Raw genomic sequence first — 17,093 nt, 5'->3', positions numbered from 1 at the left:
TGCAGCTCCCCCATTCCTCCCCCTCTTTTGCATCACATGGAGCTGTGACAAAACATATCCCTCATGATACAGGCGCACGCTACCACATGACGTAATTAAATGCGCGGCAAAGTCACTGACTATCAATGGTTCGTGAACTAAACGATTATTGCTTTTCGGCAGGTATGAGCGAGCTCATCAAGGCGAGCTACTGAGGTGATCTTAACTGAGGGATGATGGAAACTGCTGGCGTGTGTGATCAGTGAGTAATATTGGTTTAGAACTACGAAACAAGCGCGCTGAAACAGGAGGCTAACCAAACGTTCGTTCACATTCAATTTTGAGAGTTCTATCAGCTAACATTCTTCAGAAGACAGAATGATTTCCAAAGTCCGGAAATCTGATGCATCGATCTGGCGTACAGCTTGAGTAATCGTGGCTTTGGAAATGAAGACAGTGATGATTTTCCTTAGGGAACGACCGTAACAAATAAGTACAAAGTGAACACAAGGTCGCTGATTGGCGGGATTCTTCTTAGTGTGTGTGTGTGTGTGTGTGTGTGTGTGTGTGTGTGAATTTCTAAGGTTAGTTATAATCCGTTAGTGACGCAGCATTTGAAGGTTGCTGTGTGTGGACGGGTTTCTCCTGTAACCGAAACTGCAGATCTGAAGATGGTTCTAGAGGAACCGAAAACGGTCATGTGAATAAACATTTTTGCAATCAAGACGGATTATAACTAACGGATTATAACTAACATTACCAGTGATTGCGGTATGACATCAGACATTAAGTCTGTTTTTGCAGAATTTCTAAGGGACCAAACTGCTGAGGTCATCGGTCCCTACACTTACACACTAACTTTAACTTATGCTAAGAACAATAAACAAACCCATGCCCGAGGGAGGACTCGAACCTCCGATGGGGAGGGCCGCCATGGGTAGTTAATGAAATGACTTAGGCAGCCATTAGGAAATCCTTATGCTAAAATTTCAGAGAGGTGAAACTTATCGTAACTTTACCATCGTAAATGTAACCTTGCGAGTACCTAGTGATTAATTTTAGACATTTTATCGGGTTGTCAAGAAGATAAATATGTGCATTTCCGCTAGAAAGCTAGAAACCAGATTGGGAGGAAGCGCTGCAGGATGCTGTAACGTGAAATGAAATGCATTAAGATTTATAATAATGTTTATTTACTTTATTTGTGTATTACAAAGAACAATATTAATCTCCAAATTGTTCAAAGACATAATATTTCATACCTTGTATACTGCCTGTTGCATGATTTAATTCCTGCTTTTCTCCCCTATCGTAAAGTGATGTGATAAAGCATAATGAAAGACACAACACTTGTTACTTTAACTTTCAATAGAATTAAAATTCGACTAACAATAATATTAGTTCTGCAATATTAACATTAGGAAATTAATCTTATGAATAGCAATGATGGATATCTCGAAAGTTTATTAACTTCACTGTTTATTCAACGGTTTTCAAAAATTCTTACAACTCATTCTTTATTCTGCACATTTGCCTCATTAGCCTTCTATGTAGCCCTAAGCTATAATGCGTTATAAGAACGAACGGAACGAGTCAAGTAAAATATTTATTATCCAACTTATTAGAGCTATTCGAAATCTTTATACTTTTTACCTGCTGCTGCTTAGGTGCCAAACGAGTCCATGAATTTATGAACATCTTTCTGATAGAGAAGTATTGAACAGCCTCCTTTCGTATTTGTTCTTGATTTCTGTTTTTTCGTGTAAATAGCGTTCATTTATTCCACTGAAGAAAGAGAAACTGCTGTACAAGCCTCTATAAGCGCCGAAGGAGCAAACCAGAAGATTTAGAAATGCTCTAGAAGCACAAAGAAATGTAGTCGATAGTACAGAGTCATTAGAGATTTATAGAGCTATGTTATTTGTTACAGTACATGAGAAATGTCTTACTTTCTTTAATATTGATGAATGAAGTTTAAGTTTATTGTATATAAATAACAAGTAGATTGTGTCGTGTAACGCACTCTTCCCTTCTTGAGCAAGTGCATAGTATTTGTTCTGTGGGTTAGATAAATAAATGTATCTGAAGTATTCCTGTTCACGTAGGTACATTGGGGTTTCTGTATTTTTACTGGCACTCTAGTATTTTCTGCGAGGGCAATACGAATTGGAGGCCGGAGTTGCAGGCGTCTCGACCACCAATTAGCATAGCCCCATTATGGTGGAGAACTAAAGAAGCAAGGAACGAGCGTTACTATTTGAGTTATTGATAGCTGTTTAATTTTTTGTGCTACTTCGAATGACGGGTGCGACTGTGGGTGAACACCCAATCGAGGGAAGAGCATGCTCCATGACGAAAAGAAGTGACTTTTAGATGAAATTGGGATGGGTTAGTAAATAATACACAAGGAGGAGGCCCCGCTGCTGCCTCGAAATACTCGTCTCCGCTACCGACCTTACACTTAGGAAAACGTCGGAAAGATTTGGCGCCTGATACAAAATAAACTACTTCTCCATTTCAATTCCTTAACATTCAGAGATATTAGTTACTGCTGTTTTCCATTCACTACCAAACTTGGGCAGTATTCTAATATCTTTAATGACGAACGAGAGCTTTCACAAAAAATATTGTCCTGTATTGCAGATTTGATCCTATATTGAGACTGTAGTTGGAATTGAAACAATGTTGATAACATATTGAGTGGGTCGTTATGAAAGACCCAGCTTCTGTATGCTTTCTTCATATGACAGTGTTACTAACGGTTGTGAATGCGTGTGTAGATTGGTTCTGTGATGCTCCCGCTTTAGGCTCGAGATTCGTGACTGAGAGTGACTCGACGTGAGTTGGCAGCATCTCGTTCGCCAGCTTCCGGGCGCTCGGTGCGGACCTGTGGGGGAGTCTCGAGGTAGCGGAGGCGGTGCGGCGGCGCCGGGCGGCGACCGCGAACAGGTAACAAGCGGTCACCAGCCGGCGCGGCGGCGGTGGTGGGGGCGGGGGCGGCAGCTGCTGGGGCGGCGGGCGGCGCGGGGGCGGCGCGCTCACTGCGAGGCGCCGCCGGAGTCGCCGGCCTTGCCGTCGTCGCCGCCCTCTTTCGGGTCTCCCTCCTTGCGGGCCTTGTGGCCGCGGAACGACGCCTGGATCTTGGAGGCCGCCTTGTGCAGCTCCGGGTCCGTCAGGTCGATGTCCACCTCCTCCTGTCGACAAACCGGCACCTGTGTTATTACCTCCAGTATTAGTCAGAATTTAAGAGTTCTGGAAGACTTGAGATCAAATGAAGCAGAAGGGACAGATAATATTCCAACGGAATTTTTAAAACCGTTGGGGTGAATGTCTTTCACAGAAATTTAGAACAAGCAAAGGCCTTTTACAGGGCTATCCCATTTCACCATCATTATTTAAAATCTATATAGATATTAGCCTTAGAACATGGTCTCGTAGATTAGATTAGATTAGATTAGATTAGATTTTCGTTCCATAGATCCGTGTTGAGGAGATCCTCGTGGATGTGGAACATTTAATAGTATGGGATTAGAAATAAGAGATGGAGTTTACCTACATCATTTATTATTTGCTGATAATCAAGTAGTCGTAGCACAAGATGGGGAGGATGCTAACTATATGTGCAATCAACTAGCAGTAGCATACAAAACTTGGGGTTTGAAGATTAATTACCAAAAAACAGAATACTTGACTAATGATTCAGATGAGCTATACATTGAAGGAAAGAAAATCAAAAAGATAAACACTTTCTGTTATTTGGGATCCATTTTAGAAATCGAGGGAAAATCAGAGTCAGAAATCAATAAAAGAATTAGTAGCGGACGGAGGGTCATTGGGATGCTTAACTCAGTCTTATGGAGCAGGAATGTAATGAGCAGAAAATTAATATACAAATCCATATTAGAGAGTGTGGTTCTGTATGGAACGGAGACCTGGACAATTAACATGAAGCACATTAAAAAATTACAAGCTCTAGAGATGGACTTTTGGAGAAGATCGGCAAGTATCTCCAGGAAAGAAAAGATAATGAACACTGAAGTAATAAGGAGAATGGAAATAAAAGAAAGAATATATGACGTAATGGATAGGAAGAAATTACAGTGGTACGGGCATGTACGACGAATGGAGAAAACCAGAATACCAAAATTGATACTGGAGTGGGAACCGGAGGGGAGAAGAAGAAGAGGACGACCTATGACCACCTGGCTCCAAAATGTACAGCACACAATTAGGAGAAAGGGCGCAGAGGAAGAAGACACACAAGATCGAAACACCTGGAGAAATATTTTGAGAATATAGTTTAAGAACGTTTATTGTTTGTATTGTAATTTCCAAGTAAATTATTATGTTGGAGATAAGCCTCTGTAATGAGGAAAAGCTCAAAATAATAAAAAAAAATTTAAAACCGTTGGGGTGAATGTCAAACAAACAACTATTCCAGTAGGTTTTAGAATCTATGGCCCTGGAGCTATACCATCAGACTTTCGGCAAAATATCGTCCACATAATCCCAAAGACAGCAAGGCCAGGTAAGTTCGAGAACTAGCACACAATCAACTTAATACACTACTGGTCATTAAAATTGCTACACCAAGAAGAAATGCAGATGATAAACGGGTATTCATTAGACAAATATATTATACTAGAACTGACATGTAATTACATTTTCACGCAATTTGAGTGCATAGATCCTGTGAAATCAGTACCCAGAACAACAATCTCGCCTGGGCATTGAGTCAAACAGAGCTTGATTGGCGTGTACAGGTACAACTGCCCATGTAGCTTCAACACGATACCACAGTTCATCAAGAGTAGTGAATGGCGTATTGTGACGAGCCAGTTGTTCGGCCACCATTGACCAGACGTTTTCAGTTGGTGAGAGATCTGGAGAATGTGCTGGCCAGGGCAGCAGTCGAACATTTTCTGTATCCAGAAAGGCCCGTACAGGACCTGCAACATGCGGTCGTGCATTATCCTGCTGAAATGTAGGGTTTCGCAGGGATAGAATGAAGGGAAGAGCCACTGGTCGTAACACATCTGAAATGTAGCGTCCACTGTTCAGAGTGCCGTCAATGCGAACAAGAGGTGACCGAGACGTGTAACCAATGGCACCCCATACCATCACGCCGGGTGATACGCCAGTATGGCGATGACGGATACCCGCTTCCAATGTGCGTTCACCGCAATGTCGCCAAACACGGACGCGACCATCATGATGCTGTAAACAGAACCTGGATTCATCCAAAAAAAAAATGACGATTTGCCATTCGTGCAACCAGGTTCGTCGTTGAGTACACCATCGCAGGCGTTCCAGTCTGTGATGCAGCGTCAGGGGTAACCGCAGCTATGGTCTCCGAGTTGATAGTCCATGCTGCTGCAAACGTCGTCGAACTGTTCGTGCAGATGGTTGTTGTCTTGCAAACGTCCCCATCTGTTGACTCAAGGATCGAGACGTGGCTGCACAATCCGTTACAGCCATGCGCATAAGATGCCTGTCATCTCGACTGATAGCGGTACGAGGCCGTTGGGATCCAGCACGGCGTTCCGTATTACCCTCCTGAACCCACCGATTCGATATTCTGCTAACAGTCATTGGATCTCGACCAACGCGAGCATCAATGTCACGATACGATAAACCACAATCGCGATAGGCTACAATCCGACCGTTATCAAAGTCGGAAAGCTGATGGTACGCATTACTCCACTTTACACGAGGCATCACAACAACGTTTCACCAGGCAACGCCGGTCAACTGCTGTTTGTGTATGAGAAATCGGTTGGAAACTTTCGTCATGTCAGCGCGTTGTAGGTGTCGCCACCGGCGCCAACCTTGTGTGCACGCTCTGAAAAGCTAATCATTTGCATATCACAGCATCTTCTTCCTGTCGGTTAAATTTCGCGTCTGTAGCACGTCATCTTCTTCGTGTAGCAATTTTAATGGCCAGTAGTGTATTTTATGCATCCTAGTCGCTGACAAGAATAATGTAGAAAAGTATGGAAAAGAAAATTGAGACTTCATTAAATGACGATCAGTTTGGCTTAAGGAAAGACACCAGAGAGGTTGTTCTGACGTAGCGAATCGATCTAGAAAAACCATTCGACAATGTAAACGGGTGTAAGATGTTCGAAATTCTCAGGCGAATATGTGTAAGCTATGAAAAAAGACATAATCTTTACCATCATATAAAGACAGACCGTTGTTTAACTTTATTAAGAAGAATTTCGAAAGTTTCGTGACTCATTTTTTCACAACATTTTTAAATGTGAATGGCACATAACGATATATGTACTATAAAAAAGGGGTAATGTTGCTAACAAAAATCTCGAAAAGTTCTGGACCGATTTATTTCAAATTTTTACTCGTTACTCAAACGTTCCTACGTAGATAGGTTACACATTTTTAATATATGTACTATAAATATACATATATAATGCATGAAGCATCAAAGTTGTGAGCAAAGATCTCGAAAAGTTCCTGACCGATTTCTTCAATATTTGACGATATTCTAATAAATGTTCGGACCTACATATGTTAAATGTTTAATATATATGTAAATTATAAAGGGAAACGTTGTTTCCAAATATTTCGAGAATTTCTTGAGCGATTTATTCAAATTTTACACGGTACTCAAATAAACGTTCACACGGGCATAAGGCGCTCGTACGGTCATACACACACACATACACACACACACACACACACACACACACACACACACACACACACACACACACAATGTATATATTAGAAACTTCGTTAATAATAATCTTAATAATCTTGAAAAGTTCTTGTTCAGGTTTCTTCAGATATTTACACAATCCTTTAATAGACACTTTGACAGACATTGCTTATATATATTTTTTTCATATGTATAATATATAAACATATGTAATATAAAAGATGGAAATGTTGTTAGCAAAGTCTACAAAAGTGCTTGACTGATTTACTCAGAATTTTTCCACGATGCTGTAATAGGTATTCATCCTAAAATAAGCTATATATTTTTTTAACGACAATTTTCAGTTTCTTTGTCAAACCTAACCGCGAGAACGAAAATACTGTGCTGTGAAAACGTACAGTTTCATTAACATTATCGCAGTCAGTTTTAATTGCGATAGTATGACATTTAAACTATTAGACAAATAGTTTCTCTCAAACATATTCGTTCTCCTTACATAGAATTCTAAATAATCATTGTATACACAACAATGTGCCGTTTTGTTTTTTTTCCTTCACCATTGGTTTTAAAGCGAAACATAAAAGTAGTTTCTTTGGTTTATTGGTTAATGTTTAGAATACTATTACGGAATATGAATAGTCCGAAGCCTTGTAATCCTAAACGTTCACAGATTAAAACAACGCAAAATACTGTCATTGCAGCACTATTCCCACAGATCTAGCAGCTGGAGAGGCCTCTCTCATACACGGCATAACAATGATATCAACCACGTTCCCATTCATTTTAAGCGAATTCAACTCCAGGTCGAGGCTGCATTTGCAATTAACTGTAAACAAGGCTTGAGGTCAGAGAGAATGTGGAAGAAGAGTTGGAAAGTGGGAGGGTGGGGGGGGAGGCAGGAGAGGAAATGGACATAGAGAGGGGAAGATGGAGACTGGCAGAGAGAAGGGGAGGAGAAAATGGCAAGACAGGGAGAGGAGCTTATGGACAGAGAGAGAGAGAGAGAGGGCAGAAGGAGATTAGGACGTATATCCAGTTCCCAGACATATTTAGCTCCGCTAGTTTTCAGCAGTACAAGAACCATGAGGAAAAAATAAAAATGGAAGGCCAGAAACGAATTACTCTGATACAAAAGGGTGCAAGCGGGGATAGAATCTTTCGCCCCTACTGTTCAATCTATACGTCGAAAAAGCAATGACGTAAATAAAAAGAAGGTTCAATAGTAGGGTTAAAATACATGGTCATAGGATACCAATGATAAGATTTGCTGATGACACTGCAATGCTCAGCAAAATTAAGGAAGTTTTGCAAGATATATTGAATGGAATCATCAGATTAATGAGTACACACTACTGATAAGAGTAAACCGAAGAAAGAGGAAAGTCGTGAGAAGTACCAGAAATGGGATAAGTAATAAACACTCAATAAATTCTTCTGGGTTTGACGCTGCATTGTCAACTATAAAATTCTGACGTTCCGGCGACTGTTGCCAAGGCGCCTTCCTGAGGGAAAAGTCGCCGAAACGTCGGAATTTTATAGTTGACAATGCCGCCTTAAACCCAGAATAATTTTATTGACTGTGACAACAGCCGCGGAAGCCTACGTTTACATTAGTAAAAAAACATAACACAAAAATAGGGGGTCACAAAGTGAAGGAATCCTGGTATCTTGGAAGGAAAATTACATGCGATGAACGAAGAAAGGAGGACATGAAAAGCAGACTAGCGCAAGCAAAGAGGGCATTTGTGACCAAGAGAAGTCTGCTGCATGAAATACAGGACTTAATTTGACGAAGAAATTCCTGGGAATGTACATTTGGAGCGCAGCGTTGTATGGAGGCGAATCAGGAACTATGGAAAACAGAAAATGAAGAGAAGCATTCGAGATGTGATGGTGTACAGGAATGTTTAATATCAGGTGGACTGATAAGAAAAGCAATGAGTAGGTTCTCAGCAGAATTGGCGAGGAGAAGAACATCTCGGAAACACTTACAAGAAGAAGAGACAGCCAAGTAGAACACATGTTAAGACTTCAAGGAGTAACTTCCATAGTAGTAGAGGGAACCGTAGAGGGTTATAAAGTGTAGAGGAAGACAGAGATTTGAACACATCCAGCAAATAATTGAATACGTGGGGTGCAAGTGCCACTCTGAGATGAAGTGGCTGACAGATGAGGAATTTATGGCTGGCCGCATGAAACCACTTAGAAGAGTGATGAAAAAAAATATTACTGTTGTATTAAAACACTGTGTGTTAGTGATTAACACGTCGCTTCATCATAACTTACAAGTAACTGCAATAGAGGTAAAACATCATCTGCAAAGGATTTGTCAAAAAAAGGAGGAAGTATCTTTGTTATGCAGTTATTTTAAGAACTATACAAGCAACAAACTTTCCACAAGTTAGACTACTTCAGAATTAATTTGAAATAAGGCTGAAGTGTACTCTCACCATTATCAGCATTTCCTTTAGCACTGAGACTGCCAACTAATTGTACTGAATTCTGCAAGATGAGCATATACAGTGAAACGTAAAACATGTAATAAAAGTGACTTACCAAATACTTGTCTAAATTTTATGAAAACCTAATGAAAATATCTTTAACTCCCAACCACCTACAGTCCACCATTAAAGCTGGAACGTCCACTAATGGTCGTTAGGAACCAGGTTGACTAACATTGCTGTAAGGAAATATAGTTCGATGGAACTTGGACTATACATAGAAAGAACTACTGCAGTAAAGTACAGAATCTAACTGAAAGAAGTACGCAATGAGGCGAACAGAAATGACACTTTTATTCAAAGATAATAATTACATCGAAGTTACCGCGATATATGATGGTCACCTGGACATCACAAAAGGCGGGAACAGTTCTTAACCGGGTATGTGACCACCATGGACGGCAGTACATACTCTGCAACGTGCTCACATGCTGGCCACAAGGCCGGTGAGGTGTTGTTGTTGCAGGGCTTTCCATTCCCCCACCAGTGTTGTTGGCAACAGCTGGATGGTTGTTAGTGCATGCAGATGTGCTGTAATACGTCTCTCCAACGGATCCCACCCTTGATAGATGGTGTTCAAGTCCAGGGACGGGCAGGCCAGTTCATGCACCGAATATCCTCTCATTGCAAGAACTCCTCCACTTACGTAATTCGAGGCGGTCACGCATTTCCATTCATAAAAATGAAGTCACAGTCGCACATGGGGAAGGAGTACATCATCACAATAGCGTACCGTGTTCAAAGATTTTGAGGTCAGTACGTAAATGTATGTTCATGCCTCCCAAACCATAACATTTAGACCGATAAAAGGAAAATGTTCGAAAATGTTTTCGGATGCATTACGTGTTCCCACTTCTCGCCATAGTAGGATACGTCCAGCATTATCGACCACGATCATTTTGGAGGTCCATAAAAACGACGTCAGTGGCGAAAGCACTCCTGAAAAGAGGCACATGGGGAAGCAGTACAGTGTGAGAATAACATTGACTGGTGAGTGTGCCGTGTTCAATGGTTTGGAGGTCAGCACGTCCTTGCAACATTGCGCCTCCCCACATCCAACTCGTGGACCTCCAGAATGATCGTGGTCGATAATGCCGGACGCATCCTACTATGGCAACAGGTGGGAACACGTAATGCATCCGGAAACATTTTTGAACATTTTCCTTTTGGAGGTCTAGATGTTATGGTTTGGGAGGCATGAACATGCATGTACGTGCTGACCTCAAAGTATTTGAACACGGTACGGTCACTGGTCAACGTTATTGTGATGATTATTGTGATGATGTACTACTTCCACATGTGTGACTCTGACTTCATTTTTATGAATGAAAATGCATGACCGCATCGAACTACAGAGGTACAGGAACGAGAGAATATTCGCCAAATGGACTGGCCTGCCCATTCCGCCTACTTACGAGGGTGAGTCAAATGAAAATCTCAGCCGGCCGGAGTGGCCGAACCGTTCTAGGCGCTACAGTCTGGAACCGCGAGACCGATACGGTCGCAGGTTCGAATCCTGCCTCGGGCATGGATGTATGTGATGTCCTTAGGTTAGTTAGGTTTAAGTAGGTCTAAGTTCTAGGGGACTGATGACCTCAGATGTTAAGTCCCACAGTGCTCAGAGCCATTTGAACCATTGAAATCTTAAATATGTAATAAGAAATCGAAATTTCGCGCCGTTATCGTGTAAGTTGGTAAGCGTGCTACAAACAGTGTGCAGAATGGGCTGTAGGTAGCAGCATAGTGCAGATGCACACATATCGTCGCAGTATCAGTATAAATATGGCCGCCCCACTTGCGACTTGAAACAGGGAAGAACAACGTTCTGTTATTCGGTTTTTGCGTAGTGAAGGTGTGAAACCTATCGAAATTCATCGACGAATGAAGGTTAAGTACGGTGATGCATGTTTGTCACAGCATGAAGTCTACGAATGGAGTAGGAAGTTCGCAAATGGTGTGACTTCAGTGGAAGATGCTCCTCGTCCAGGTCAGGCACAATGAGTTGTGACTCCACAGAACATTGCAGCAGTTGAAGCCATAGTGAAGGGAAACCGCAGAGAGACACTGAATCACACTGCAGCATGTTTACAGACTAGTCGTGGGTCAGCACACCACATTGTGCATGATGTGCTCCAGTTTCGCAAATTGTCTGCAAGATGGGTGCCATTGCAGCTGACTCCTGAAATGAGAGAACGACGTGTTGATGCTTGTGAAGAACATCTTCGGCGCTTTGAACGTTACTGGGGACGAAACCTGGCTTCACTTCCACCAACCGGAAACGAAGAGAGCGAGCAAGCAATGGCGCCACTCCTCATCACAAAGTGATTTCCGTATGTTTGTACCACGCAAAGACGCAATGGGAGGAAAGAAGTTCCGTTCTGATGAAGAGATACGCCACACGGTGCATGAGTGGTTGCGCGGACTACCAAAAGAATTTTTTTCTAAAGGAATTTATGCACTCTGTAAGCGCAAAGGACTTGCATTGAGCGTGGGGGAGATTATGTTGAAAAGTGATACAGCTTTGTACCACTTCTGCACAATAAATAATATTTAAGGTTTTCATTTGACTCACCCTCGTAAATCCCATCGACCACGTGTAGAATGCACTAGGAATAAGTACTGCAGCTCGCTTACATGCACCAACGATAATACAGCAGCTTCAAGGATGCTGGTGGAGGAATGGAACGCCCTACCTCAAGAACCGGTTACCAACCTTGTGTCCAGCATCTGGGCACGATGCAGAGAATGCACTGCCGTTCGTGGTCCTCACACAACCTAGTAAGAACTGTGTCTCGCCTTTTGGAATGTCCAAAGACCCTCATAAATCGCAATGACTTCAGTGTAGTTATTGTCTCTGAATAAAAGTGTCATCTCTGTTCGACCTATTGTTTCTTTCAGTTACCTTCTCTGCTATACAGTAGCAGTTCTTTCTGTGCATGGTCCTAGTTTCAAGGAGTTATGTTATTTGACAGTGACATATCATATGGAAGTTGCTTACGCCCTTTAGTTTTGTTCACCAGTGTAAATGGGGTGGGGGAGGGGATGGCGGTGGGGGGAGGGCGAGGTAATAGTATCTTTCTGCCGTTTCTATCTTTATTGGGAAAAGTTAGTCTTTATTACTGGAGCTGGCTTGTCTTCGCTCAACAACCTGTAGCTTGTCTGTCCCATCTGTGTGGCTCACGAACGGCTTCAGCTTTGTTGTGGGCAGCAGGTACGATCGGCCTGCGAATGGGCGCCTTTTTCTCGCTGGAATGTGTTCCCCAGCTAGTCAAACAGTGAACCAATCCACGTAGGTTAACCCTCAAGAACGAAACTGAAAAGCATCGTGAGTTAAATGGAGCTTGTAATGGTTTGGAAATTCTTGCCATTTTCGAGACTCTTACGTTTCACAGTACTGTCTTCTCTGAAAATCAGCTGAGTAATTTGGAAATTAATGGATGTGAAAATATTAACACTTATAGTAAAACGTTCTTTGAGGTGGGATTGACTCTCATGTACCGACACCTAACTCTGCCGCTTTACAAGATCTGTCTTCGAACCCAAAGGAATCCTAGAGACAGGGGTGACGGGGTCGTCATGCAGCGAAGATCGACATTGATCAGGAAAAAAAAAAAAAGAAAAGGAATGATTGCGGCACAAGACAGTTCCTCAGTTTCCATTCGAGATGCCCAACATGACTGTCTCAATGATGGATCGTGCGCTGCTGATAAAGCCCTTTACAACACTGGTGACTGTGCGCCTGCAGAAATTCCGGACTCTCATCGGTATTTGTCCGATGTCTGCTAAGGATATGGAGAAAATTACTGCAGAATTCGAAGAGACTGGTTCTTTTGAAGTGCTATGTGGCACATGGAGAAAAGCTATCGAAGATGTGGCCACAGCACTGCAGAAGGGATCGAGCGGTTGTGTGAAAACGTGAAGTGCGCGGGAACTCGCCCGAACATTGGAGTTCCGGACTTCACATTTATGAAGAACGATACCGCCCAACAAGGTTGTGGGTATGTCTTCAGCAGTAAGGCCTCGCAATGTTCATAAGGCTGAGGAGAACGAATCTGTTTTTGTATGGTTTAAAGATGATGGTGTATGTACAAAAGTAAAAATTGTAGCTGATTTGTATTGTAAGAACTTAATGTTGTGACCTTGAAAAAAAGAATTACACATTGATGTTGCCAACATGAATTCCTGTTGGTGCTGTAGCTCTCAGGGGCACTCTGGGATACTCTCTGTATGAGGCACCTCTGGGCATCTCTGTGAGTCGCGGCTCGTGATTTGCCGTGCAACAATGAGCCGTCAGAAAGGTGGCCGGCTGCCGTCCAGCGCGTGGTGTGCAAACATGCAGTGCTCGGGCAACTGCCCGAGCGTTGGACATGCCTGCGAGCACGGTGCATAAAATTCTAGGCTTCCTGCATTGCTATCCACACAAAATCACCCATGCTCAAGAGTTGTTTCCTGCTGACTTACCAGCAAGATAAACTGTCGCGCTGAAATTTCTTGCTCGAGAGGAAGTGAACAATGACATTATGTAGACAGACGCAGACCATTTGTATCTCCAAGGCTCGTCGACACGCAGATCTGGGGAATATGGGCAACGGAATATCCGCACGCACATCAACTGCTGCCACTTGATTCTGCAAAGGTGACTGTGTGGTGGAGGTTGACAGCATCCGTTATCGTAGGGCCGTATTTTTTCGAGAAGTTGAGTTCTGTGTTACCTGTACCGTCAATAGAATACGCTTTAAGAGTCTTTTGTGCACCATGTCATTCATACCCTTCAAGAGCATGGATGTGTGGGTAGGATCATTTTTATGCAAGATGGCGCTCCTCTGCACATTGCACAGCCAGTGAAGGGGTTGCTGCAGGGCAATTTCGGATACGCTAGAATCATCAAGCGTCATCTCCCTACAGTCTGATGTTAATCCGTGTGACTTCTGGCTCTGGGGTGGCTGCGCGTATCTAACTAACAGTGTCACCACAACTGTTGACTACCGAACTTGTGCAGTTATGCACATTGGACAGTACGGATGGCATAATGCGCAACTCAAACAATAGCCGTCGTGTTGCAATTCGTCTGCCTTTTGTGGACGACCCCAATTACTTTAAGACGCATAAAGCGCCATCTATCGATAAAATCTTCGTTAAATGTTTTTTGTTCCATGGAGCTTTCCCCTTCATCAATAATATGCTCTCCAAATTTTACATTACTCTGAGCCGTCGTTCCCTTTCTACATCGTTTTGAAACCGGATATTTAATTATGGACACCCTGTGTATAAGCAAAGAATTCACTCTAAATCGAAATGGACGAAGATTTTAGATTCCTACACAACGTCTTCGACAAAGGCTACAGAGCCAGCTGTGAACCTTCAAGCCGGGTGCCACTGGGTGCGTCTGGGGAATCTAAGATGTAAAGAATAAGTTAGACACTGGACTCGCATTCGGGAGGACGACGGTTCAATCCCGCGTCCGGCCATCCTGATTTAGGTTTTCCGTGATTTCCCTAAATCGCTCCAGGCAAATACCGGAATGGTTCCTTTGAAAGGGCACGGCCGACTTCATTCCCCATCCTTCCCTAATCCGATAGATCGATGACCTCGCTGTCTGGTCTCCTTCACCAAACAACCCCCCCCCTCCCTACAAAGAATAACTAAATTGATAGACAGTTACAAGTTGTATAGGTTAATTGCTGTCTTTTGCGACTGTAAGAAAAAGGCCGTTATTACGGCCAGAGGTGGGTACTGATTTCTCAGGATTTATGCACCCAAATTGCGTGAAAATGTAATCAGATGTCAGTTCTAGTATAATATATTTGTTCAATGAATACCCGTTTATCATCTGCATTTCTTCTTGGTGTAGCAATTTTAATGGCCAGTAGTGTACTTAAACCTAACTAAACTAAGGACATCACACACATCCATGCCCGAGGCAGGATTCAAACCTGCGACCGTAGCAGTCGTGCGGTTCCGGACTGAAGCACCTAGAACCGCTCGGCCATCGCGGCCGGCTGTGTTTTGCACCATACTGGTGACATGCCAGGGGTGGCTACCAGAGTCGCTGATTGAGTCCCTCTCATGTGTAATCCAGGTACAAAGAGTTATTTATCACACCGAAAAAAATAATGTTACTTAAAGAATATTTGTTTGTTTGTAGGTACATGCCTGTAGTCGTCTCCGCAGAGGAGTCAAAACAATATGTCGCATCCCAGTGATAACGAGGAGTATCGTATGGTAATTCGTTTTCTGCATTTGAGAGGGGACAGAGCTACAACAATCCAATCGGAGTGCTGAGTTATTATAAGCGTACGGCAATAATGCACCATCATATGACACAGTGGTCATGTGACGCTGGTGCCTGCAGTGTGGTCAGACAAGTGTGAATGAAGAAGAACCAAGTGAGAGTTCATCTCTCCGTGAAAAGCCGAGCATCACAAGAGAACTGCTGATCCTGTTGTTCGAAAACCGGCGTATTATAATGTAGGTGGCAGTTGAAAAAGCGGAAATCAATGATGGATCGGTTTTCAACATCTTGCACGACAGTCTGAATGCCGCCCTCTGGTTTCTGCGACTGCTCAAGCCCACTGAAAAAGTCTCCGAAAAAGATTTGTACACAGTGCGTATTAAAATTGGTAACGAAAACTGATACGGACAATAGTGTACGAGGAAAAAGGAGAGAAGGGGCAAACCAAATATAAATCACTTGTGTGGAAAAATATTCTCGAACCTGTCCTGATAACTACCGTAGCAAAGTATCACAGGACCGTTTTTAAAACCTCAACAAACAATTTTGGTCGTTTGTAAAAGCTGCTAGAGGCAGAAAAACTGAAAAAAGGAGTGTCTAGGCATCTGTAGAAGAGACAGGAACAGAAACAGAAATTACGTTTTTTCATCGAGGAAAATAACGGACCGTTGACATCATTAAATAACGGCTTCGTCTCTAGTATGTTGTACAGGAACCTGTCCTGAGAGCTGCCTAGCGGTGGTCCATGCGCTGGCCGGCCGTAATATCTAGACGCGGTGCCGATAGATGGCGGAACGTTTGATGGGTAATCATTGGCGGACACAGGAATATGAGAAATACTTATGGCTCAGTTTCTAGCTGAACGTAATACGCGGTGGTCTGGAAAACCCGTGGCTCTGATCGTTGAAGGGAGACGGCGGACACAGCTGGGCTATACAGTAGAAATACAGAATAAAATATTTGAATTTTCCATAAAAACAAAACCTGGAAATCGACACAAAAACATATAGTTCCATATTAATGGGAAAATTGAAGATGTTTTACTGATCTTTACGCGCCTTTAATGGGTGCACTAGTTTGCAAGCTAATTCAGTTTGAAGATGTTGAATATACAATACATAAAACAAGCTCGTATCTCGAGGACGGATAACACGTTTTTGATGAGCAAAGTGTCAATGGATAGAGGACAGTGAATGGCATAAAGCGACAGTCATATATTTTTCGTAGGAGATACACATTTTGCACTATGAACCGGTATATGATTCCGCGCAATGAAAACATGAGTTTGGCCGAAAAATATTGTTTGAATAGTAAAAGTACGGACAGCAGTTAGTGATAGGAGTACTCACACACACATATATGTATTATATTCTTTTATTTAATCATTAATTTTTGGTAGACGAAAAAGGCAAAGTAGCCGTACCAAGGACTAAATCACAAATAATATGAAAACCGTTTGTCCAATTGTATATGTGAATGCAGCACTGAAGAGCTGGCAAAATTTCGAATATTATGGTGCATCATACATTCGTGTAAGGTAGAAATAAGTAATTTTAGTATATTGCAAAAACAGAAGTTCACGTATTTGACTAATTTTAAACGGAGGTAACAAATGGCGACGGCCATCTTTATCCGGGCAGTTTTGGCGAGGGCAGTCGAGCCAAGATGATGGTTTGGGGCGCTTGGTGATGGAGAGTGCACC

General features: G+C 42.6%; 1 protein-coding gene across 3 annotated transcripts in view; it reads right to left on the bottom strand.

Annotated features, from left to right (window-relative positions):
* Positions 1 to 1,149: 1,149 nt before the first annotated feature.
* The window catches only part of LOC126236504 (neuromodulin), a 949,037-nt gene continuing 933,093 nt past the window's right edge, over positions 1,150 to 17,093 (bottom strand). For all 3 annotated transcript variants that reach the window (XM_049945862.1, XM_049945864.1, XM_049945863.1), the window contains one exon: positions 1,150 to 3,173. In XM_049945862.1, coding sequence (XP_049801819.1) covers positions 3,018 to 3,173 — 156 coding nt within the window. In that variant the 3' untranslated portion in view covers positions 1,150 to 3,017. The remainder of the gene's footprint in view (positions 3,174 to 17,093) is intronic.

The sequence above is a fragment of the Schistocerca nitens genome, chromosome 2, assembly GCF_023898315.1.
Source record: "Schistocerca nitens isolate TAMUIC-IGC-003100 chromosome 2, iqSchNite1.1, whole genome shotgun sequence".
In the NCBI taxonomy this organism is placed as follows: Eukaryota; Metazoa; Arthropoda; class Insecta; order Orthoptera; family Acrididae; genus Schistocerca; species Schistocerca nitens.
The sequence above is the reverse complement of the archived record's forward strand: the minus strand, read 5'-3'. Positions and strand labels throughout refer to the sequence as shown.